Source organism: Triplophysa rosa, linkage group LG5, assembly GCF_024868665.1.
Source record: "Triplophysa rosa linkage group LG5, Trosa_1v2, whole genome shotgun sequence".
Classification (NCBI taxonomy): Eukaryota; Metazoa; Chordata; class Actinopteri; order Cypriniformes; family Nemacheilidae; genus Triplophysa; species Triplophysa rosa.
The window spans coordinates 21239891-21263934 of NC_079894.1; the positions used below are offsets into that span (position 1 = coordinate 21239891).

Here is a 24044-nt window from a genome sequence, read left to right on the forward strand (position 1 = left end):
AAGCTCACCCATGAACTGGATTTGACAAATACCATATTTTATAAGAACAAAGAATCTTCATATGCATATTTGGTATCATTTGAAATGTCTCAGTGCGATTGGTACAATGGTCTCATTTCCACAGCAGTAGAGCAGATCATAACATAGGTTTGAGGGTTTAAAGATATTCTGCTCACTGTTGAGGGTGTGTCTTCATGTGTCCATTTGTGGCCTGATCAGATCCTTTGTAAATTGTTGTTGTGTGGAGGAAGGATATTTTGGTCTGGGTATTTAAGGGAAGCTGGCAAAATGTTCTGTGGAATTCTTACCAAGATGAACCCCATGGTGCTGTGTGTGCCTTTAGACACACAGCACTGTGTTTTTTCCGATCGATTAGTTTAAGTGTACTTAGACCGTAGGGGCTGTATGTTGTCTGACCAATCTAAATAGGGTAAGTCTCAAAACTCTGGTTATTGGAATATTATTCTAACTAAGTGTACATAGGAAACTGGCACGATTATATAAAGCTATATAAAGTAAGATTGTTCTATTTATCTCTATGGGGTGGTCATGACCTCTGGTTAGAAATAATCATTACTTTAATTAAGTTTTATAGTCTAAGGGGACTAGATCAAATAATGCTTTCTGAGTATTAGTCATAGAACCTCTGGCAGTGACCAAGACTGACGAGTTTGTGACCATGAGATCCGCGTGTAACGGCCGGCACGAGACTCTATGCGACAATGAGAATCGGACGAAGGAGTGTAATTTAGAATAAGGCAGAAGAATCAAACATTGACCCAAATTGCATGATTATTATCACGCATAATATTCAAATACAAATAATATCATTCAACAAGGTTTTCCTTTTTTCTTTTGGAGGCAGATAAAATTACACAATGTTAAAATAACGTTAACAATAACAACCCAGAGTACTGGAAAGACAGAACGCGTGCATGCCTTCGCCATGCCACTTGGACTCCGCCATTGGGCCAGTGGGTGGTTGGTGGTTCTTCTTCTCTCACATTTTTCACCACCTTACAACACTATTATAGTATATCTCAAATTTTACACAGATCCAGTTAAGCGTTTGTTTTAGTATGATTTTATTTGTGTATGTTGGGCTGTACAAAGGCTGTACGTTTTCAAAGATGATTTTAATACAGATAAGGAGGGGGATAACAGTTTGAGGTAGCTAGTTCCACAGAGCTAACACGGAAAAAGCTCTGTCACCTTTGGATTTCATGCTGGACCGAGGGACAGTTAACAATTTGTCAGAATATAATCTTCGGGGGGAGTATGGGCAAATAAGGTCAGAAATATAAGATGGAGCCAATCCGTGCAAGGCTTTGAATTCAAAAGTTAAAACCTTGAAATCAATTCTAAATTTAACTGGAAGCCATGTAAATGTGTTAAAGTAGGGGTAATATGATCATTCTTTTTTCCCTCATTAAAAGTGAGCTGCAGCATTTTGAACCAGTTGCAAACATGATAAGGAAAACTGGTTGACACCAGCATATAAAGCTGTTATCATGACCCTGCCTCATCTTGTCTTGCTTTTCTAGTCTTGCGGCAGGGTCATGACAGCCCCACGTGTTTTGTGTGGAAGCGCATGGTCATTGTTTGTTTATGATGGCCGTGTGCTCTCCTATCTCATCTCTTGATCCTGTTGTTACTGTGTGTTATTAGTTTTGAGCAGTTGTTATCTGGGAATAATGAACCTGCAAATGCCGCGACTGGCCAGTCAGAATCAAGCATTCCAATGAGCCGCCTATAAATAAAAATACGGAATAGAAAGGAAGATTTAATTCACAGAAGCTGTTTTTTTGCACCCATAGTGCAAAATACTGAAAATCCATTTATTCTTTTCAATTAGTATCATGTGATTTGTTGATGTTAAGATTGCCTGTTTAGTTATTTCATTATAGTCTTGAGAGAGGTTAAGACTTTTTAATGATTTTAAAATAGCTGCTGTCACAAGATGTAATAGACACTGTTTGGCAACCAAACAGCAGAGTTATGGATTAAGCCATTGATCAGTAAATAATAACAGATGAGAATCTAAATATCATTGTGTTTCTTTGCACAGATTCATGTTCAGTTTCGCTTTTGTTTTCTTTGAACACATTTAGGCGTGTCTCTCTATTTATTTATAACTCTGCCCGACAGTACAGGTGAAGATGTGCATGCTGTTTAAGAAGTTTTAGCTGTTTAATGTTCTGTGATTCCACAGATCTGAAATGGCCATAATAAAACTATTGGCATTTGTGGCATGTGTCTGGATTGGCTCTACTGTTGACTCTGACCGTCAATTTTACTCATCAATGGGTATGTTAGTATTTCTTTTAATAAACGTAAATCGTTGAATTTATTTACATTTTTGACCATCAGACATATTATAGTGTTTTATGATTCATTAGTGTATTATAAGGTGTACATTATATTGATTTATTTTTGCATTAATTTGCACTAGACCAGGGTACCAAATCCGGTCCAGGTGAGCTGCAGCGCGGTAGAGCAAATAGTATAAAAATGATCACAGTATTAAGTTCTATGCTTTTGCAGTCTCAGCATAAATTATCTCTCCCTTTTTGTTTTGTTTTTTACCTTAAATGACATTATACCTACTACACCAGTGGTTCTCAAACTGTGGTACACGTACCAGTGGTACTTGAAGAAACCCTGTGGTACAGTACGTGACACGACAGAAAATTCTATATATTAATTTACATTTTGTGTTTTAAATACAATTTTAAATGTTCAATACAGGATTGATAAATACAGAATACATTTCAGCCTATGTGACATTTTAAAATAGTTGAATCAATTATGGTTTATTTATCATTGGTCGATAACTCAGGCGCCTGACGGGCAGCTCAAACACAGAGTAAAAAGTTTGAGAACCACTGTCCAACACCATACCTGTAATAATATGCACTTTAGAAAGAAAAACTGCTCCTTGTCCATTAATAGTAGATGTAACTGTTTGAAAGATCAAGTCATGCAGCTTGTGGAGGAAGAAAAATACTTTCTGAAGCTCGTCAGTTCATATATCAAGGCTGAACAGGGGAATTTAACAGCACTCAAGAGGTAAAAACTCATCCATACCCTTACAGTAACTTATAATGCAGCATTGTTTTATATTAATAGCTCTTATGTTTTCTTTATATTGAGGACATGCATGTTTGTCTCTGAATACAATAAATACATTCAATTTATCTTCAATCCAGCAATCTTCAGACTCTTAAATGGCTCTCAGACTCAGAGGACCCTGAGAAAACCATGAGTGACCCTGTGGTAGCTTACAAACTCATCAGAAGACTGGTTGTTGATTGGCCGTACATTACAGAATCAACTCAAATAAGACAATATAAAGGTGACATTTTATTTTAAATGTACAGATCTGCATAAATGTATTTATATGGTGCATTATATAAGCATTTTAGCAACTTTAATAAACTTTTCTTTGATCGACATACAGTTTTGGTTTTGTTCTTGCATGGGTTTGATTATCTTGTAGACTATCAGGAATGGTCGCGCTCAGATCCACCAAGGTTTCCAACATGGGGGGATGTGATGGGTGCAGCTTTGGGACTGATTACACTGCAAGAAATCTACAAACTCTACCCAGAAGACATCATAAGAGGTGATATGTATTTCTCTACCAAAGTAATTTCTGTCATGAACGGCAGGAAAGAACCCAGTTGCAGGCAGCAGTTACGGGGTTAACAGAAAGACAAGATTTATTTATATACAAGAAGCAAAACAAAAACCCTCAATGGGGGAACAAACACAATAACAAAAGGCTTTTCCAAAGGACAAAGAAAAACTTCCCGCTATGGGGCAAAACAGAAACTAAGGCAAACCTAACAAACTCACTTTCAGAGACAACCGCAAGGCCGAGGCAAGACAAGGACGCATGAACACAAGGTTACACAAAACAGCAGACACAGGACATTAAATAGGAGACTAACAAAGGATAATTAACAAGGGACAGGTGTGGGTAATAGGACACGGGTGGAAAGCTATACAAGGAACGAGAGGGGCGGGGCCAATGACAAGACCGGAGAGAACGCATATTAAGTCTTGATAGAATATGTTTCTCTCCACACAAAACCAAAGGCTTTGTCATGACTCTGCCACAAGACCAAGAAAGACATGACGAGGCAGAGTCATGACAAATTTCAGTATGACGATACAGCAATTTTTCTCTCTTCCCTTTATGCTTTTTAAAAATCGGCTGCAATGATTTCACAGGAACGCCTGTCAATGTGGATGAAGCTTTCTGCGTGGGGTCTGTCGCTGATCAGCATCATAAATACCAGCATGCCTTTCACTGGTATCTGTATGGTCTGAAAATGCTAAATCATCCAGAATTCTTACTTCCACTACAACGTGTTACAAAGAAAGGTTTGCTAGAGAACCTGGGCCTCTCAGCACGTGCATTTGGAAGCCCGTCTGTGACACTCGATTTCTACCACCAACTTCTTGATCTGAGTGAGTTCTACAGCTGATCTGTCAACAATTGATTTTTTAACCAGTGTCACAGGAGTGAGAGTGCTGAATTGTGTGTTCTATATCAGCATGACTTTGAATTGAGGTTGATGTTCTCTAAATTATTTAAGGTTTCAAAATAATCTCACCAAATTTTCATGGGACTAGAATTTAAATCATAAATTCTCTTTTCATCTTCTTTACCCAGTGCCATGTTATGGGGATGCTACAAATCCTTGGAATGAGCTATTTACAACCTATTTACGACCTGAACCCACCAGAACTCCAGAGCCTGATATATACGCACTAAATACAACGTCAAGTAACTCGTATGAGGCATTGTGCAGAGGAGACACTGACCAGAGGGCAAGGCCCAATTTCCCAACTTAAAATCATTATTTGAGGTCAAATTACAAACTATACTGTACCTGAAGCTGCTTTGTGTTTTAATGTTTCTTTTTAATCAGACCTCCAGGAGGCAGAGGGCGCTGTCTTGTAGATACAGCACTGGTGGAGGAAACCCCAGACTGATTTTGGCACCACTGAAAGAGGAGATTGAATGGAATGAGCCCCGAATCATCAGATATCATGACATATTATCAGACAAAGAGATTGAAACCTTGAAAAATATAGCTAGACCTAAGGTGAATCTCTAATACACTTACACAAAACACATGTGAAAACACAAATCAGGTTTTTTTTATATTTTATTGTTCTTGGTGTAATGTATAATGTTAATCCTGTTCATGCAGATGATGTTTTATTGTCCTAAACAATTTAAAGAAAGTTTTACATTTCCAAAGGCCATCCCTCCAACATAAACAAGTTTGGCAAGGTCTAAATCTGAAAGTGTGACTATCTGGGTGTTGTGGTATTTTTTGTCCTATGTTAAAGGGTCTACATATACACTCACCTAAAGGATTATTAGGAACACCATACTAATACGGTGTTTGACCCCCTTTCGCCTTCAGAACTGCCTTAATTCTACGTGGCATTGATTCAACAAGGTGCTGAAAGCATTCTTTAGAAATGTTGGCCCATATTGATAGGATAGCATCTTGCAGTTGATGGAGATTTGTGGGATGCACATCCAGGGCACGAAGCTCCCGTTCCACCACATCCCAAAGATGTTCTATCGGGTTGAGATCTGGTGACTGTGGGGGCCATTCTAGTACAGTGAACTCATTGTCATGTTCAAGAAACCAATTTGAAATGATTCGAGCTTTGTGACATGGTGCATTATCCTGCTGGAAGTAGCCATTAGAGGATGGGTACATGGTGGTCATAAAGGGATGGACATGGTCAGAAACAATGCTCAGGTAGGCCGTGGCATTTAAACGATGCCCAATTGGCACTAAGGGGCCTAAAGTGTGCCAAGAAAACATCCCCCACACCATTACACCACCACCACCAGCCTGCACAGTGGTAACAAGGCATGATGGATCCATGTTCTCATTCTGTTTACGCCAAATTCTGACTCTACCATTTGAATGTCTCAACAGAAATCGAGACTCATCAGACCAGGCAACATTTTTCCAGTCTTCAACTGTCCAATTTTGGTGAGCTCGTGCAAATTGTAGCCTCTTTTTCCTATTTGTAGTGGAGATGAGTGGTACCCGGTGGGGTCTTCTGCTGTTGTAGCCCATCTGCCTCAAGGTTGTGCGTGTTGTGGCTTCACAAATGCTTTGCTGCATACCTCGGTTGTAACGAGTGGTTATTTCAGTCAAAGTTGCTCTTCTATCAGCTTGAATCAGTCGGCCCATTCTCCTCTGACCTCTAGCATCAACAAGGCATTTTCGCCCACAGGACTGCCGCATACTGGATGTTTTTCCCTTTTCACACCATTCTTTGTAAACCCTAGAAATGGTTGTGCGCGAAAATCCCAGTAACTGAGCAGATTGTGAAATACTCAGACCGGCCCGTCTGGCACCAACAACCATGCCACGCTCAAAATTGCTTAAATCACCTTTCTTTCCCATTCTGACATTCAGTTTGGAGTTCAGGAGATTGTCTTGACCAGGACCACACCCCTAAATGCATTGAAGCAACTGCCATGTGATTGGTTGATTAGATAATTGCATTAATGAGAAATTGAACAGGTGTTCCTAATAATCCTTTAGGTGAGTGTATGTATTATGTATTGCCTATTATATATTTCTATTCCTAGCTTTCTAGGCCTGAAGCAAACATGCCACAAGAAGACTTAAATGTTCGTGTTTTTCAAAGGTAATGACTTTATTAGTAATGTGTGGGTTGGCAGTTCTTGGCATAATTTAAACAGTTAAGTAAAATATGTATTATAGAAAGAAAACTCATCTTTTTGTTTTCAGTGTTTTTCTGACAGAAGACAACATTGTAGTTGATCGTGTCAATCAAAGGATTGCAGATGCTACAGGACTGTCTATAGAAACGGCTGAACCTCTACATGTATGGTCAAAAGAGAAATCACCTGTTAATGCACATGTCACAGTTATATTCTGTTCTGTTTTGGTTTTGTCTTCCGTGCCTGATTTCCTTATTAGTTAATTAGTCCCTCACCTGATTCTGTTTACCTGATTATGTTCCCTGTGTATTTAAGCCCGTCTGTCCCTTTAGTTCATTGTCCGGTTTTAAGTTATGTTTGGTTGTTGCTATTCTGTTTTCTTTCTGTCTGGATTTTGCTTTCTCTTTCTGGAATATACTCCTTGCCGTGCTCTTGATACGCACCATTCGGTGACAGCACATGGGCATGGCAGAATATTTTTTACTTTCTGTTTCTGTCTCTCTCCTAATTTGTATGTCTTGTCTGCATATTTACATATTCAAATTCAATTTAGATAAGCTTATTGGCATGATTGCCATGTTTTAAAGCATTTATTGTAGACCAGTCGAGAAGTTAAGAGCAATGAGTTAAGAAAGTAAACAGCTGTCTGGTAATTGTGCCAGAAAATACATTGTTTTTTCCCGAAAGGTAAAAATGCTTCCTATAAAAGTACATTTTTAAAAAAAGTATATTTTTAGGTTCAGAATTATGGGATTGGAGGCAGAGATGAGCCATCTCATGACACATTGGTAAGATCACATTGGTCAAATTATTTGTCATTCAGAGACTGATTACATACTGTATTGACCAAATTATTCCAAGCAAATCTAAGTAGAATATTTCATCTCGCAGGATGCAGAGAGGGACATGATTGCTACATTCTTAACTTATGTACGTTGACACAGTTGCTGCTGTCTAAATAAAGTTTTTGCAGGCCATTACTATTGCTAACCATCTTTATGACTGATTAGTGATCATGTGCTCCTCCTGTAGATGAGTGATGTGGATATAGGAGGTGCCACTGTATTCCCTGAAAGTGGAGTTGCGCTGAAACCGAAAAAGGTACATTTGAGTGACATACTGTATATTGCTCATTCCAATAGAAGGTGGGCAGATCACTTAAAGTGAGCATGCACTCTGAAGGATGCAGGGAATTAATGTTTCATATATGGGCTCTCCTGATGTTATTTAGGAAAGTTATAGTTTGTTATGGTCAAGATTGTTGCTGCTAACATATTATTTTGTTTTTGTTAGGGTTCAGCTGTGTTTTGGTACAAGCTCCACAAGAATGGTACAATCGATCCAAAAACACAGCATGAAGGATGCCCTGTGCTTCTGGGTAATAAATGGGGTAGGTTTTCAATAAATCAAATGTTTTGCCTTTAAATCTAATAACATGGTTTTTAACAAGTGTAGTGACGGGTATCAGTAAAGAAAAAATAATTAATTCTTTTTAAATTTTGTATTTACTTTGATTCTTCAAATTTTTAAGCGCTTATGCTTTTGACATATTAGAGCTGTAGTGATCAAAAGGGATAAAGGTGTACGTCTTGGTTGTGATGTTCTGAATTGAAATGTGTCAAATAAATAAGGTAGAAATGTGCAGTGCTTGGGGTCCTCGGAGTAACTGGGCGCCTCTGAGCTACACGAAGATTAAAGGAGTCATATTGCACGGCTAAAACGAATATTATTGTTTGTTTTAGATGTAACGCAATGTGTATACACCATTTGAAGTTAAAAAACGTTGTATTTTACACATACCGTGCATGTTTGTATCTCCTCTTTGCCCCGCCTCTCTGAAACGCGCTGATTTTTTAACAAAGGTCATTGCTCTGAAAAGCGAGGCGTGCTATGATTGGCCAGTTCACCAGTGCGTAGTGATTGGTGGAATACTGCAAGCTTTTCACGGAAATGTAACGCCTCTTACCATATTCGGAACATCAGGTTCCAAAGCAATTGTACTGACAGACGATACAATGAGATTAACAATTACGCCCACCTTAACTACGTGTAGATTTGGGCGGTCTTAGCCAAATCATGTTACGTAGATTCGCCGGGGTGTAGTTACACGAGGCGTTTCAGGCAGGTCTGGGTGAGCATTCGCTTTTAGATGGAATGCATCTTTTGTTCCCGCAATTTTACGTGTCTAATACATGCATGGGCAATTTATAACACACCAAAAACACAGAAAAACACGTACTTCCGCCATATGACCCCTTTAAAGATTGAATGTTGTTAGTAAAATGTAATGTTTATCTTCTTTAGTGGCTAACAAATGGATCCGTACGTTTGGACAGGAGTTCAGGAGACCCTGTTCTTTGTCAGAGTGGGAGTGAAAGACACATTACACGAACCACTTACAATGGATGGTTACATTACAACTGTATATATTTTAATACACATATCTACAGTATGTAGATCTGTGTATATGCTTATCCACAGTTGGTAAAAAAAAGAAGAAAATTATATTCCAATTATAAGCACTGAATTGTTTTGGGTCATTCACATTTTCTATTTCAAGTAAACCTAACACATTTTTGAGGAAGTCTTATTTGAGAAAGTATTTCTCTTTCCTATATGCTGTCACAATTTAATGTGATTTGTCACACAGTCCCTGCAAACCATATTAATTGCCAGATTTCCTGGCTGTCAAATTGAGATTCAACATACTTTACCTCCCCATCCCAAATCTCCTGCCATATTTTAGCACAGACCCTCGAGTTATTCCTTTTTCCTATTTGGTGATAAATTCATAGAGACGTTTGTGTATCCTCCACCCTCTTGGCTAAATGATCCACTTCTCCATTAGGAAAGCATGTGCTTGGTAGAAAAGGCTGTGGCGCCACCTGTTGAACGATAATATAATTTTATATCTCAATTACTATATCTTATCTTGCTTGCTTCTTTGCAGTAACTTGTGTATTAGTCTAAGTATAAACATTGTGTATCATGTTTGTTATTGCCACTTACAACATATTGCTTGTCATGTTTGCTTACTTGTACTGTAAATTGCTTTGGATTAAATGTCTTCTAAATAAATGAATGTGATTTAATCAAAGATTAAACGATTCCAAATAAGTGTTTAATTGAGTAATCTGAACACACTTCCAAATATTGCGTGAAAAAAAATCGTAATCTAACAATGAAACTTGCTGTATAAGAACTGGTTTGAGGTTTGAGTCTGGGTATTAAGGGAAACCCCATGCAGGAAGCCAGATTGTCAACATACGTCAGTGTCATCGTGCACAAATCATGTTTTTTTTACTTAGACAAAATATTCAATGTTCTCTCAAATGTAAGTCGATATGGATAAAAACATCTGCTACATGAATAAATGTACATTTTCTTATATCAAATGAATACACAAAAACACACAAACAAGATACATTATTTTCACATTACAATTATGTCTTAGCATATCTGACCCACTTCAGTAATATGTACTCATGACAAACATGCAATGTCACTAATTCTATATAGGGACGCCTAATATAAAAAATGTAATTAAGATATGTTACCTTTAAACTTTTACTTTTTGCATTGATCATACGTGATGCAAATATGGGTGCTATGGCAACACTGTGCCTGACTAGCAGGTGATTTTTTCTATTAAGGCACTAGGAATTTTGTTTTACATACCGCTTCAGGACACGTGAGGAATAAAGAAATGAAATGAAACACCTTCTTTGAAATACAGAACAAACAGGTTCCCACAGACTTTTTGGAAAAAGACTGACTTCAAATAATAGCTCTTGACAATGATTACAAAACAAAAGCGAAAAATGAATTTAAACAAATAATGAATAGAAAAATAAGATTCAATGGACAGACATACAGCTGTATATATACACTGTGTACATGGCAAAAATACTAAAAATCAATTTAATCATTATTATGTCAATGTGAAGTACATGTTGTAGGAGTTTCATTGCTTGTAGAAAAATTCATTTTGTAATATAATAATAAGGGGTTAGGATGCAAAATAATTTTTTTAATTGTTTTAAAACGGATGCAGATGGACAATTTTATAGCTATTACAACAAGTAACTAATTACAAGATTTTTGTTGTGTTTTGTTGTTGTCATAGATGCTTGTTCATGTAACTTTTGCTTTTGTTTTTGAGTTACTGTCAAATGTGGGCATGTGAATAAATGGTCTTTCTTAGGCTCTGTCAGTGCAGTTTACAGGTTGTTTGATGTTTGGAGGTCTCGACGTTCTGAAAATGGCTATAATTAAACTATTATCTTTTGTGGCATGTGTCTGGGTTGTCTCTACTACTGGACATGAATTCTTTTCATCAATGGGTATGTTAGAGTTTCTTTAGTATATTCAAATCAATAAATGTACTCATTCATCTTTTTGGCAATTAAAATATTAACACTGTCATTTATGGAGCCAGAAATATGACAAAACAATCTGAATTTGAATTTTGTAAATCTGAATTTTAGATAAGTGTAATTGCACAAAATTGAATATTTCCTGACATTCAACATAGTTCTGAATTTGAAATTTCTTAAATTTAATATAGAAAAATTCAAAACGCAGAAATTCAGATTCAAATTCAGATTCAGATTCAAATACAGATTCAGATTCAAATTCAGAAATGGTTCAGTGGGTAAGGTTAGCTTCCGGGTTCGACAGGGAAGAGTAGAAGATCTCGGAAAAATCAAACGGAGCGCTTTGGCCACAATGGCCAGTTATTTGTTCTTATTATCCAATCAAACTCCAAACATGCTGTTTTGGAGAGTGGAACTTCTGAACTGTGTTCAGCTAAAGACTGAACACAGACAAACGGGGGCCTAATGGTTAGAGAGTCGGACTCGTGACCAGAAGGTTGCTGGTTCGATTCCCAGGGCTGGCGGGTAACGACTGAGGTGCCCTTGAGCAAGGCACCTTACCCCTACTTGCTCCCCGGGCGCTGCAGTGATAGCTGCCCACTGCTCCGGGTGTACGTGTGTTCACCACTTGCTGTGCGTGTATTCACTACTCTCTGGATGGGTTAAAAGCAGAGGTCACATTTCGGGTATGGGTCACCATATCTGACTAATAGGTCACTTTCTTTCACTTTCACAATGATATAGAGAAATGAGAAAAATATAAAAGCTATTGTTGGGTTATTTCTATGTAGATATTTTTAAATGACAATGACTGCAGTTTTAAAGTACTTTTATTAATTTATTTATATGAAGTACAAGTAGCAATGAGGTACAATTAAAACAAAAAGATTTTCCTTTAGCAAACAAACACACCTCCATCTTAAGCTAAATATAGCCTACTTTGTCAATGCAAAATAAAAAAGCTATCCGCTTATGCGTTTTAGTGAATACAGTCTAAATGAAATAAAAATAAACACATATTCTATCAACTATACAGTAGCCTGCAAAACGAATGCAGCAAATGCACCTGGATATTAAGGTATGGCGTTTCCAGTCATATATTACTCAACATATTATTTATAGTATATCCACAACAAACTTACATTATGTCCTGAGTTTCTTTATCGAAAATATGCAGGCAAGTTATTTTTTACATGTCAAATAATTGAGGAATAAATGCTCTCTTGTTAAAATTATCAAAATGTTTAATCTTCATGAAACAGAAAGTGCATAACCATACAAAAAACACGAACATCATAGTTGCTTTACTGACAAAACGGGAATATAACATGGATCGATAGATTTGATGGTTCAGAAGAACGTCCAGTCGTTGAATGTGTGGTGTAGTGGTCTGGCACAGCAGTTAGGTGTGTGCTCCTTTCTGACTGACAAAGACTGGAATCGGCTATAGTCATAAGAAAAAATCTTTACGCGTGTTGTGTCCAGATTGTTTCAGCTGGTCGTTAAATGTGTTCTGGATCAAAGTTATAGCATTTCAATACTATTACACACTATTTTTTATTACAAAAGTTATTATTTCAGTCTGTAACTTAGTTTATTCATTTTCTCTCTATTGTAGCACTAGATGTTATACATAACTTTTATTGCAGCGTGCCACGTATGTCATTGACTTTGCAGGACCCACAAACGTTCTTTATAAATTGTATACATGTCTAATATATTAAATGTATATGCACCCACAAACGCTCGAAGCCAGCGCGCATAGTGGGGCAGCTGGCAGCGAGCATGCACTAAGCACACTGTGGGTAAAAGCACCAACAGCAAACGCTGGGAGTGAGCGCAAACAGTGGAGGCAACAGGCAAAAACGCAGGCAGTGAGCGCACACATCCCGGGCAGCTGCCTAAGATTGCAGCGATATGAGCTTGGCTATGCTGCAGCAACAAACGGTCAACCCGTGTAGTCTTGTGGGCCTGGTCGCAATTTGAAAAATTTAAATCCTTTTTATTGCAATGTAAGAAGTACCACTCTCCAAAACAGCATGTTTGGAGTTTTATTGGATAATAAGAACAAATAACTGGCCATTGTGGCCAAAGCGCTCCGTTTGATTTTTCCGAGATCTACTCTTCCCTGTTGAACCCGGAAGCTAACCTTACCCACTGAACCATTTCTGAATTTGAATCTGAATCTGAATCTGAATTTGAATCTGAATCTGAATTTGAATCTGAATCTGAATTTGAATTTGAATCTGAATCTAAATTTGAATCAGAATTTGAATCTGAATTTCTGCGTTTTGAATTTTTCTATATTATATTTAAGAAATTTCAAATTCAGAACTATATTGAATGTCAGGAAATATTCAATTTTGTGCAATTACACTTATCTAAAATTCAGATTTACAAAATTCAAATTCAGAACTATATTGAATGTCAGGAAATATTCAATTTTGTGCAATTACACTTATCTAAAATTCAGATTTACAAAATTCAAATTCAGATTGTTTTGTCATATTTCTGGCTCCATAGTCATTTACCTCTTTTTTTTGTCATTCCAGTTTATATTAATTTACTCATTTATATTATTATTCTTTAATAATATAAGTAAACAGTATATAACATACACAAATTAAAGTATTTTATAGCCTGTTGGAAAGAGATTAATTAATCATTTTATTAATGTATGATGATCTCTTTCTCTTTTTTGTTTCTTTAATTTTAAATTATGCCCAGTAATAACAACCATAATAATAATACAGTTTCTCATGCATTTTTTGCAAGAAAAGATATGCTTCTTGACAAATAATAGATGAAATTGTTTTAAAGATCAAGTCATGCAGCTTGTGGAGGAAAAGAGAAACCTTCTGGAGCAATTCAATTCATTTATCAATGCTGAAGAAGAGAATTTACAGAGACTCAGGAGGTATTAAAATGCATTCCTTCTGTTGGTTTTAAGAAACAGCACAATCCATAAAAATGATTGAATGAAGTATTTTGTATAATAAATAACTTTGAGTTTTAAATGGATAATCAGTTGAAAATGTTATACAGTCTAATACTGTATGTTGTTTGAGATCAAGATGTATGTAACTGAAAACATGTATTTGCATGTTTATCTTTAATCCAGCGGTCTGGAGATTCTAAGACAGCTCTCATACTTCAAAGACCCAGAGAACCCCACGACTGACCCTGTAGCAGCTTACAAACTTATCAGACAACTAAGAATTTTATGGTTGACTATAATAATAACTACTGAAAAGAGTCCTTATATAGGTATGATATTCTTTGTGAAAATCTACATCAAAAAATATATTTTTAGACAAAGCACTTTTGCTAAAGAAAACAATGAAAACAACAATATAAGAATTCAATGTTATCAAACATCTCTAATCATCACTATAGAGTTTTTATGGTTTTGTTCTTGTGTGTGTTAATCTTGTAGACTTCCAAGAACTGTTGTTCTCAGATGTCCTGAAGATCCCCTCAGAAGAAGATGTGGAGAGTGGAGCCTTGGCACTTATTAAACTGCAAGAAACCTATAAACTCTACCCTGTAAACCTTACAAAGGGTAAAATGTCTACATATCTGGATCAGTGCTGTTTTAGTGACATAGAAACAGTTTGTGGTTTTCTGTTTTGTATATTTCTCACAAATCAGCTGAAATGCTTTCACAGAAACACCTTTAAATGAGGACGAAGCTTACTATTTGGGGTTAAATGCTTATGTCCAGGACAAATTCCAGCATGCTTTTCACTGGTTTCTGTACACTTTGATAATATTCAATGAGACAGAATCCTTCAATTCAATACGAGCTTTTACCAAAGAACGTTTGCTAGAGCACCTGGGCTCTTCGGCGTACCATTTTGGAAGTCTACCTGTGGCAATCTACTTCTACCAGCAGCTTCTAAAACGGGGTGAGGTCTACTGTAGCCTATTTGTGAACACTTAAAGTGATAGTTCACCCAAAAATGAAAATTTTGTCATCTTTAACTCACCCTTATGACATTTCAAACCTGTATGACTTTCTTCCCCTTTCTGTCGGTCTCTTGATGTTGTGTCGAACCGACAGATGGGGTTTGCTCCTGAGAACCAATCGTCTTCTGACTATTTTGAAAAGGCCAATGAAATTGGCGAATTAAATTTGCATGCCGGACTCCGCACCAGATATCCGGGTATAAAAGGGAGCCGGCGTGCTCATTCATTCACCTTTTGTTCTTCGGAGCCTTCGTTCTGATGATCTCTTCTTTGATCTGTTTTGATTGTTTACTCTGCTGGATCCTTACGATGTGGTGCAGCGGACTGTCCCTCTTTGCAGCAACTTCCCCTGGGCGTCTCGGCAGCTCCGGTGTTCGAGTTATTTCCTTTTTTCAGCTAAAAGAGCAAATTTCTCCAGCGCGGCATGTCGCGCTGTTCTCGTGGGTGCAACACACTCATCGAGGAGGGGGATGGACACGATGTCTGCCTCAAGTGTTTCACTGCGGGCGGATGACAATTCAGACGTTGCGGTCATGGGTAGCTGTGTTCTTTTTGGATGCAGCCGCCACCTCGTCAGCTTCCCGTCTCGGGACCGCAGTGGCTACGGCCCTGCTGTCCCCGGCGGCGAGCGGCGGGGGTGATATGGATATTTCCGTGAGCGACAAACCCCCAGCCACAGGCTCACGGTCCGCTCGCGCCCCGTCTCGCTCGTCTGATGGTCCTACCCCGTCTTGTTCCTCCGCCATGTACTCGGAAGTGCGTGACGACGATGAGATGTCGCTTGCAGCATCGGAGGGCGACCTATTAGCATCTGACCCCGAGGAATCCCCGGAGCTCCCTCCCTCGGGGGGTCGAGCCCAGGAAGAGGCAGACGTTGAGATGTCAACCATGCTTTCCCGGGCCACCGCAAGCATTGGGCTGCAGTGCACCGCACCGCCCCCCAGCGCTCGCGGCTGGATACGTGGTACCTCCCAGAAAAAACGGGACTGGGGTTGGGCGTGGCTTGGAGTCGCGCCCAACCCCGGACCCGTTTTTTCCGAAGTGCATGAGGAGCTCAGTAAGACGTGGAACGCCCCTCCCACGGCTCGTTCCCGTCAGACCGGCTCGGACGCCCTCACTTCCCTCGATGGTGGGGCAGCCAGGGGCTATGTTGACATCCCCCAGGGGGAACAGGCCAGCGCGGTACACCTGTGCCCGCAGACGGCCGCCACCTTTAGTGGTCGGCCTAGGCTCCTGTCCAAGGCGTGTAAGTTTTCGGCATCGCTGGTGTCGAGAGCATACGGTGCCGCGGGCCAGGCTGCCTCCTCCCTCCACACCATGGCCATCCTGCAGGTCCACCAGGCCAAGGCGTTGAAGGAGTTCCATGAGGGGAGGACCGACCCAGCGTTAAGGCTACGGTCAGGCGATGTCCACTATGGTGGTCCAGGAGAGACACCTCTGGCTCAACCTTGCGCAGATGCGTAACGCTGAGAAAGTTCGCTTTCTCGACGCACCCATCTCGCAAGGGGGGCTGTTTGGTGATACCGTCGAGAACTGCTGCCTAGGGCAGGTCTCACAGCACGTCGTCGTGAGAACGGATGCCTCCCTGCAGGGTTGGGGTGCCGTGTACAATGGGCACACAGTGTCGGGGCAGTGGATGGGCCCCTACCTGCGCTGGCACATCAACTGCCTAGAGTTGATGGCTGTGCTACTTGCACTGAGGAGGCTGCAGCCCCTCGTGCAGGGCAAGCACGTGTTGGTCCGGTCGGACAGCACAACTTTCGTAGCATACATCAATCGCCAGAGTGGCATACGCTCACGGCAGCTAGCACAACTCGCCCGGCGCCTCCTCCTCTGGAGTCAGCATCAGCAGGTGGCAACATCCTTGCGGGCCATATACATGCCGGGCGACCTGAACCAGACAGCCGACGCGCTCTCTCGTCAGTCGACGCCTCGCGGAATGTGGCAACTCCATCCCCGTGCAGTCCGGCTCATATGGGAGCGGTTCGGCCAGGCGCAGGTGGACCTGTTTGCCTCCCCGGACTCCACCCATTGTCCGCTTTGGTACTCCCTGACCGAGGGTCCCCTCAGCACGGATGCCTTAGCGCACAGTTGGCCGCAGGACAAGTGGAAATGCGCCTTCCCCCCAGTGAGCCTAATTGCACAGGTGATGTGCAAGGTCAGGGAAGAGGAGCATCAAGTGGTACTGGTTGCGCCCTACTGGCCCAATCGCACCTGGTTCTCAGAGCTGATGTTTCTGACAACAACTCCCCCCTGGCCGATTCCCCTGACGAAGGACCTTTCGCAGGGGAAGGGCACATTGTGGCACCCGAGACCAGACTTCTGGAACCTCCATGTCTGGCTCCTGGACGGGACGAGTAGATCCTGAGTGGCCTACCCCCAGTGGTGGTTGAGACAATCACTCAGGCTAGGGCCCCTGCCACTAGGCGGCTGTACGCCATGAAGTGGCGCCTCTTCTCGTCCTGGTGTTCTTCTCGAGGAGAAGACCCACAGAGATGCTCGATCGGGAACGTGCTGTCCTTCATACAATAGAGACTTGAGGGAAATCTCTCCTCTTCCACACTGAAAGTGTATCTAGCCGCGATCGCCACACATCCCAAACCAGTGGCTGGCAAGTCTCTAGGACAGCACAACCTGGTCATTAGGTTCCTAAGGGGCGCGAGAAGGCTGAATCCGCCTCGTCCGTGCTCCGTACCCTCTTTTGACCTGGAAGTGGTCCTGGCGGGCCTCCAGAGGCCCCCCTTCGAGCCCCTGGGGGAGGCCGCTCTTTCTCATCTTAGGATGGTGATGGCTCTCCTGGTGGCGCTCGCCTCTATCAAGAGGGTAGGGACCTACAAGCATTCTCTGTGTCCACAGAGTGCCTAGAATTCGGGCCTGGAAACTCTCACGTGATCCTGAGACCACGGCCTGGCTACCTGCCCAATGTTCCCACCACGCCCTTTCGGGACCAGGTGGTGAACTTGCAGGCGCTCCCCACCGGGGAGGAGGACACAACCCCATCCGTGTTGTGTCCAGTATGCGCGTTGCGCCTCTACTTGGACCGCACACAGAGCTTCAGAAGCTCTGAGCAGCTCTTTGTCTGTTTTAGAGGTCAGCAGAAGGGGAGGGCTGTCTCCAAACAGAGACTGGCGCACTGGATCGTGGACGCCATTGCTACAGCGTACCGGTCTCAAGATCGCCCGTGCCCGTTGGCAGTGAGGGCACACTCCACCCGGGGTGTGGCCTCCTCGTGGGCACTGGCTCAGGGCGCCTCTCTGGCAGACATCTGCAGAGCTGCGAGTTGGGCTACGCCCAACACCTTCGCGAGGTTCTATAACCTCCAAGTGGAACCGGTGTCAGCCCGTGTCTTGCAGGGCAACAGGTAAGAGACGGCAACCGGTAGGGCATACGCCTGCGAAAGCGCCTTCCCCCCTTCCCTCTAGGTGGGTCAGTACGCTAATTCCGCCTCCCTTCTTCCCCCCACTGGGTGAAGAATAGGCATTCCATCCATACCTAAGCACCTTCCTGGGGGTCGGGCTGGGCAGAGCAGCCCTGTCCCCATAGGCCGGGTAACAGCTGAGTTATCTACCACATAGCTCTAGCCGGACCTAGTGCTCCAGACCTGGTAACCCTCCCCCCACTGGGTGGTTCTGTCTGATGTATCCTCATGAGTGGTTCCCACCTCGGCAACCCATGACCTCCCTAGGTGGACTGTTTGCTTTCTCAGTCCACACATTCCTCCTATGAGTTCTCCCCTGATGGCGAGACCATGTTGGTATCTCCACTAATCTCCTCCCTATGGCAGGAAGTGGTCTCTGTAGTGTTTTTCCCCCAGGGGGGAATAACGCTTACCCAGTGGCCCTTAAGGTGCCGGGCGGCTTCTCGCTGTTAGAGAAACAAGGCCTCCGCCCGTGACGGCCGGTGGTAGGGGGCTTCCCATCTTTCATGTAAAAGCTCTGGGACCCCCTACCTCTCCACTGGATGGTCACAAATTTCGCGATGGCGCTCACGTCTGACTCGCCTAGGCCAGCCAGCGTCGCCTCACTAGAGATTGTGACGCGACACAGCGTCGTGGCATTTTCCAGAGGAACCCCATCTGTCGGTTCGACACAACGTCGAGAGACCGACAGAAAGGGAACATCTTGGTTATGTATGTAACCTCAGTTCCCTGATGGAGGAAATGAGACGTTGTGTCCTTTATGCCACAACGCTGGCCGCCCACCGCAGTGGTCGAGGGATGCTCTCAGGCTCCTCAGCCCAAAAGGTGAATGAATGAGCACGCCGGCTCCCTTTTATACCCGGATATCCAGGGCTGAGTCCGGCATGCAAATTTCATTCGCCAATTTCATTGGCCTTTTCAAAATAGTCAGAAGATGATTGGTTCTCAGGAGCGAACCCCATCTGTCGGTTCGACACAACGTCTCGTTCCCTCCATCAGGGAACTGAGTTTACATACGTAACCAAGACTTTCTTCGCAGAACACAAAAGAAGATATTTTGAAGAAAGTTGGTTACAGAACAGCAGTGGCGCCCATTCACTTCTATTGTATGGAATCAAAACCAACGAAAGTGAATGGGTCCCGGTTACCAACATTTTTCTAAATATCTTTTGTGTTCTACGGAAAGTCATACAGGTTTGAGATGTCAACAGGGTGAGTATATGATGACAGAATTTAAAATTTTGGGTGAACTGTCACTTTAATTTGTTAACAATTAACCAATATAAATGAGAGTGATGTGTATTGTATACATTTTAAGATGACTATTTTATGGCTATTCTATGCATTAATTCATTATATTCAGTTATGTGATATTTCCTTTATACAACAGTTAACTTTATTTCAGAAAGAATTTGTCACAGTGCTGTCACAGCACTCTTGGAATGCCACCTGTCCAATAAAATCAGAGAACCGAAAGTAACTGTTGTATGAGAATGATATTTGAGGTTGCCAAAAATGTCCAGTCCATACAATTGATTGAAGTCATCAATTTACTGCTGTCTTTTCAATGTCTATACCTCAGATCCAACTAATGAGGATGTTAAATATATGCTGAAGTTGTGCAGAAACCTTCGCTTTTATAGAACTTCAAACCCTGATATATTCACACTGAATACGGAGTCAACTAACTCCTATGAGGCATTGTGCAGGGGAGAGGTTAAACAGAGGGTGAGTCCAATTTCTTGAGTTTAATTCCTTATTTTACATTACATTTTAAAATGTGAAGCAACTTTGTGTGTTGATTAGTAATTGGAACTTTTGGATATTTTAAAACCAGACCTCAAGGAGACAGAGGACACTGTCTTGTAGGTACAGCACAGGTGGAGGAAACCCCAGACTGATTCTGGCACCTCTGAAAGAGGAGATCGAGTGGGATGAGCCGCGAATCGTCAGATATCATGACATAATATCAGACAAAGAGATCGAGATCTTGAAAAATATCTCTAGACCTCTGGTAAGTATATGTTGTCAGTGTAATAAGAATTTTATGTTGATACTATTGATGTCGATAATGTTTCATTGCCCTAGTCAATATAGAGTTATATTGCCCAAAGTATGTGGACGCCCAGAGTTTGACATGGTCCACATACTTTGGGCTATATGGTGTATTGTATATATTATATAGTTAATTTTTGTTTTCTGAACTAGCTTAGTAGGTCAAGGGTTGGTTCAGGTTCAGGCACGGTCTCAAATATTCGTCTTTCTCAAGGGTAATAACCTTATTAGTATTAAGAGAGTGCCAACTAAAATTATTTAAACAGTCAAAATTGTTCTTACATAAACAGAAATCTTTGTTATCAGTGTTTTTCTGGAAGAAGATGACGTAGTGGTTGTTCATGTCAATCAGAGGATTGCAGACGCTACAGGACTGTCTATGGAAACAGCTGAACTTCTACATGTATGGTCACAATACGTTTTTTTTACAGTATATGCATAGCAGCATCTGTTACCTCTATTCTCATAGCTCATTCTTCTACTAGTTTAACAAATGTATGGCTTTGAATGCTGTAACTCTTGACTCTCTTGTATATAAAAATGTTTTATAATATAACTGTTAACCTAAATTCCCTAAATACTTTCCCTGTGTATTAACTGTAAAATTCTAAATAACATAGCCATTTCATCTGTAAACAACTGTGAGTAATGCAATCATTTTTCAGGTTCAGAATTATGGGATTGGTGGCAGATATGAAACACACTATGACGCAGGGGTAAAATCTTTATGCTCACTATGCATTTTGTTATTGACAGCTTGGTATATTGATAGCTATAACCTAAAAAATCAATCCTACAGGACCAGCAAAATGAAAGGATTTCTACATTCCTCATTTATGTAAGTTGATGCACAGGCAGCACTGTCTGAAAACTGTTAGACAATTAGTGATCATTTGCTCCTCTGGTAGATGAGTGATGTGGAGATAGGAGGCGCCACTGTATTTCCTAAAGTTGGAGTTGCACTGCAACCTAAAAAGGTGAATCCTTATTTCACAGACATGCATGTATATGACTATTACTGCAGTAAAATCTTTGTATCCATGCTCTGCTCTTGCAGGGTTCAGCTGTGTTTTGGTACAACCTGCACAAGAATGGTGATCTAGATTTGAGAACAATGCATGCTGGATGTCCTGTCTTAATGGGCAATAAATGGGGTAGGTTTTAATATGAACAATAAAGGTACATAAATATATTTAAGGTGCATGAAGACATTATTTAAATACTTTAGAAATAACAGCTGCCTGAAGCAATTTCTTTGCATAGGTGTATGATGAAATAAATGTTTTGTTCTTGTCCATATTATAGTCTTAGTTGTACATGAGCTGAAGTACACGTGCTCTTGACTTAAACTCTTTTAGAAAGTTTAACTCAACTTGTTGTTGTTTTCAGTGGCTAACAAATGGATCCACGAGTTTGGGCAGGAGTTCATTAGACCCTGTTCTTTGTCAGAGTGGGAGTAATTTCATTGCAAAACCTGTAACCATGCACATACAACGAAATCTTTGGAGTTTTTTTTTCTGTATCTGCAGTATATTAGCATATTTATTTCAACACAGTTTTTGCATACTTATACTGTACAGGATCTCTGTTATAGAAAGAGAAAGACAGACATATATATGAGTTGGTACAATTTGTTCTATCACTTATAATCTTTTCATTTAAATCATGTAAATGTAATGATAATCTAACAGACTCAGTCATCCAAGGTCCTCAACTTGAATTAGAAATTTATATATGATGTAATATAAAACAACTGTTACCTGTAAAAAATGTGAAGTTTTTTATGTGTTTATAGACAGCTATTTTCCTTTGTCTTGCAGATAAAATGCTTTTCAGATGTATTTATTAGTTAATTTCCATATCAACCTTCCAACACTCTTATTCCCTCAAGACATACATGCAGTTTTATTAATTCTATGTCTACAAACATTGTAATTAAATATTATTTTCCTCGAACTAGTTTGCTTTTAGTTTCTTCATTCAATGAGACTCCCATGTGATATGTGGTTGCTGATCTACAAGTGATTTTTCATTCTAGTTAGACATGCTGCCTATACTGACCACTATAGAAATTAGAAAGCATCTGGGTTGTTTCACACTTCAGACATGTGAGGTACAAATGTAAAAATGAAATGAAAATGCAGAACAAAGCAGTTCTTACAGACTTTTGGGGAAACCCTATTTTACATTACAGCTATTTTTAGATTACATGACAATCACAAACAATCATTATATACAAAATTACGTAGGCATCAAAATTTCATTTTGTGATTTTGGTTGCATATTGTGCAGAAGCGTGGTGCCTTTGCTTAGGCTGTGGAAAAAATTTGAATTTCTGTTAAGCTCTGTTAACTTCATATATATATATTGGAAAAGATCAATAAAATATTGTCACACTACTAAACATATGTGAGTTTTGAACTTTAAGTCAAATTTGAAACTTTAACATATAAAAATCTAAATATTGTAGCGGTTTTAGCTAACGTTATTATATTGATGAGCAAAGCTCACCAAATATGGTTCTCCACCAGATCTTTCAAGATCACATCCATGAAATGAGTTATTTAAAACATCAATTTCAGTCAAGGAATTAGTTTAGCTCAAAGGAAAATACGTATAATAATCGTGATCAAATATACATATTTTACGGTCTCTGATTGGTAATATAAAGCATAACAACACTTGTATGCATTCGTCCAGCGAATGCCTCAATGATATTTGTCGTGATTCTGCCTCATCTTGTCATGTCTGTCTTGATCTTGTGGCAGAATCACGGCAGGATGCCTTGTTATGTGTGGAGAGAGTAATTTTGACCCTTTCGGCCTTCGATACTCTCTCCTTGTCTGTGTGACCTCCTGGCAACTTTACAAAATACCATTCCAAATTACAGTATAACATAATGAAAAGAGAATGTTCTATGGTCACACAATATATGTAAACAAGGAGGAATTGTAAACAAACATTTATATATCAAATATGCTAAGGTTTGAATTGCATCAAGTCATGATTCATTCGGAGGTACGAATACAAACAAAGCCTGAATAACCACTGTATGGCAACTATACAGCAATTGAAAATGTAAAGCGCTGTGTTATCTTGTCATAGGTGCTTGTCGACGTAAGTTTTGCTTTTGTTTTCAGTGAGTTGCTGTCAAGTGTGGGTGTGTCTCTGGATGGTCTGTATTTAAACTGCCAGTACAATTAAAGATGTCCATACCATTTACAGATTGCACATAAACTGTTTAATACAGTGTATGAGATTATAAAGATCTCAAAATGAACATGAACATAATTGATGTGTTGTCTTTTGTGGTTTGCTGCTTCTGTGCGTGAATTCTCATCGTCAAGGGGTAAATTTTATTATTATTTAATAAGGCAATTTATTTCCATGTTTGACCTTTAGAAATATGTTTTATTCAACTCTTTCTAAATTTCTAAATTTTCTCAAACTGCGCAAAAGGTGCGCAGAGCCATTTTCCATGAGTCCTGTG

The 24044-nt window shown here is 40.3% G+C and overlaps 2 protein-coding genes across 4 annotated transcripts; both read left to right on the plus strand.

Moving 5' to 3' along the window:
• Positions 1-225: 225 nt before the first annotated feature.
• On the plus strand, positions 226-9824 carry LOC130555041 (prolyl 4-hydroxylase subunit alpha-2-like). 3 transcript variants are annotated; one of them, XM_057335063.1, is made up of 15 exons: positions 226-2307; positions 2973-3069; positions 3210-3355; positions 3500-3625; positions 4237-4476; positions 4682-4839; positions 4941-5117; positions 5976-6032; positions 6641-6699; positions 6804-6900; positions 7474-7524; positions 7628-7666; positions 7769-7837; positions 8030-8126; positions 9041-9824. In XM_057335063.1, exons 1-15 carry the CDS (start codon positions 2220-2222, stop codon positions 9109-9111), a joined length of 1572 nt encoding a protein of 523 aa, XP_057191046.1. In that variant the 5' UTR covers positions 226-2219; the 3' UTR covers positions 9112-9824. The 3 variants fall into 3 exon arrangements, with proteins under 3 accessions (XP_057191046.1, XP_057191047.1, XP_057191048.1); XM_057335064.1 differs by lacking the exon at positions 7628-7666; XM_057335065.1 differs by lacking the exon at positions 5976-6032 and having other exon boundaries at positions 228-2307.
• A 1090-nt stretch (positions 9825-10914) lies between these two features.
• LOC130555042 (prolyl 4-hydroxylase subunit alpha-2-like) lies at positions 10915-22933 on the plus strand. The gene is made up of 14 exons (XM_057335066.1): positions 10915-11079; positions 13933-14029; positions 14234-14379; positions 14549-14674; positions 14781-15020; positions 20082-20227; positions 20337-20513; positions 20708-20769; positions 20861-20957; positions 21220-21270; positions 21354-21392; positions 21463-21531; positions 21612-21708; positions 21944-22933. Exons 1-14 carry the CDS (start codon positions 10971-10973, stop codon positions 22012-22014), a joined length of 1527 nt encoding a protein of 508 aa, XP_057191049.1. The 5' UTR covers positions 10915-10970; the 3' UTR covers positions 22015-22933.
• The last annotated feature ends 1111 nt before the right edge of the window (positions 22934-24044 follow it).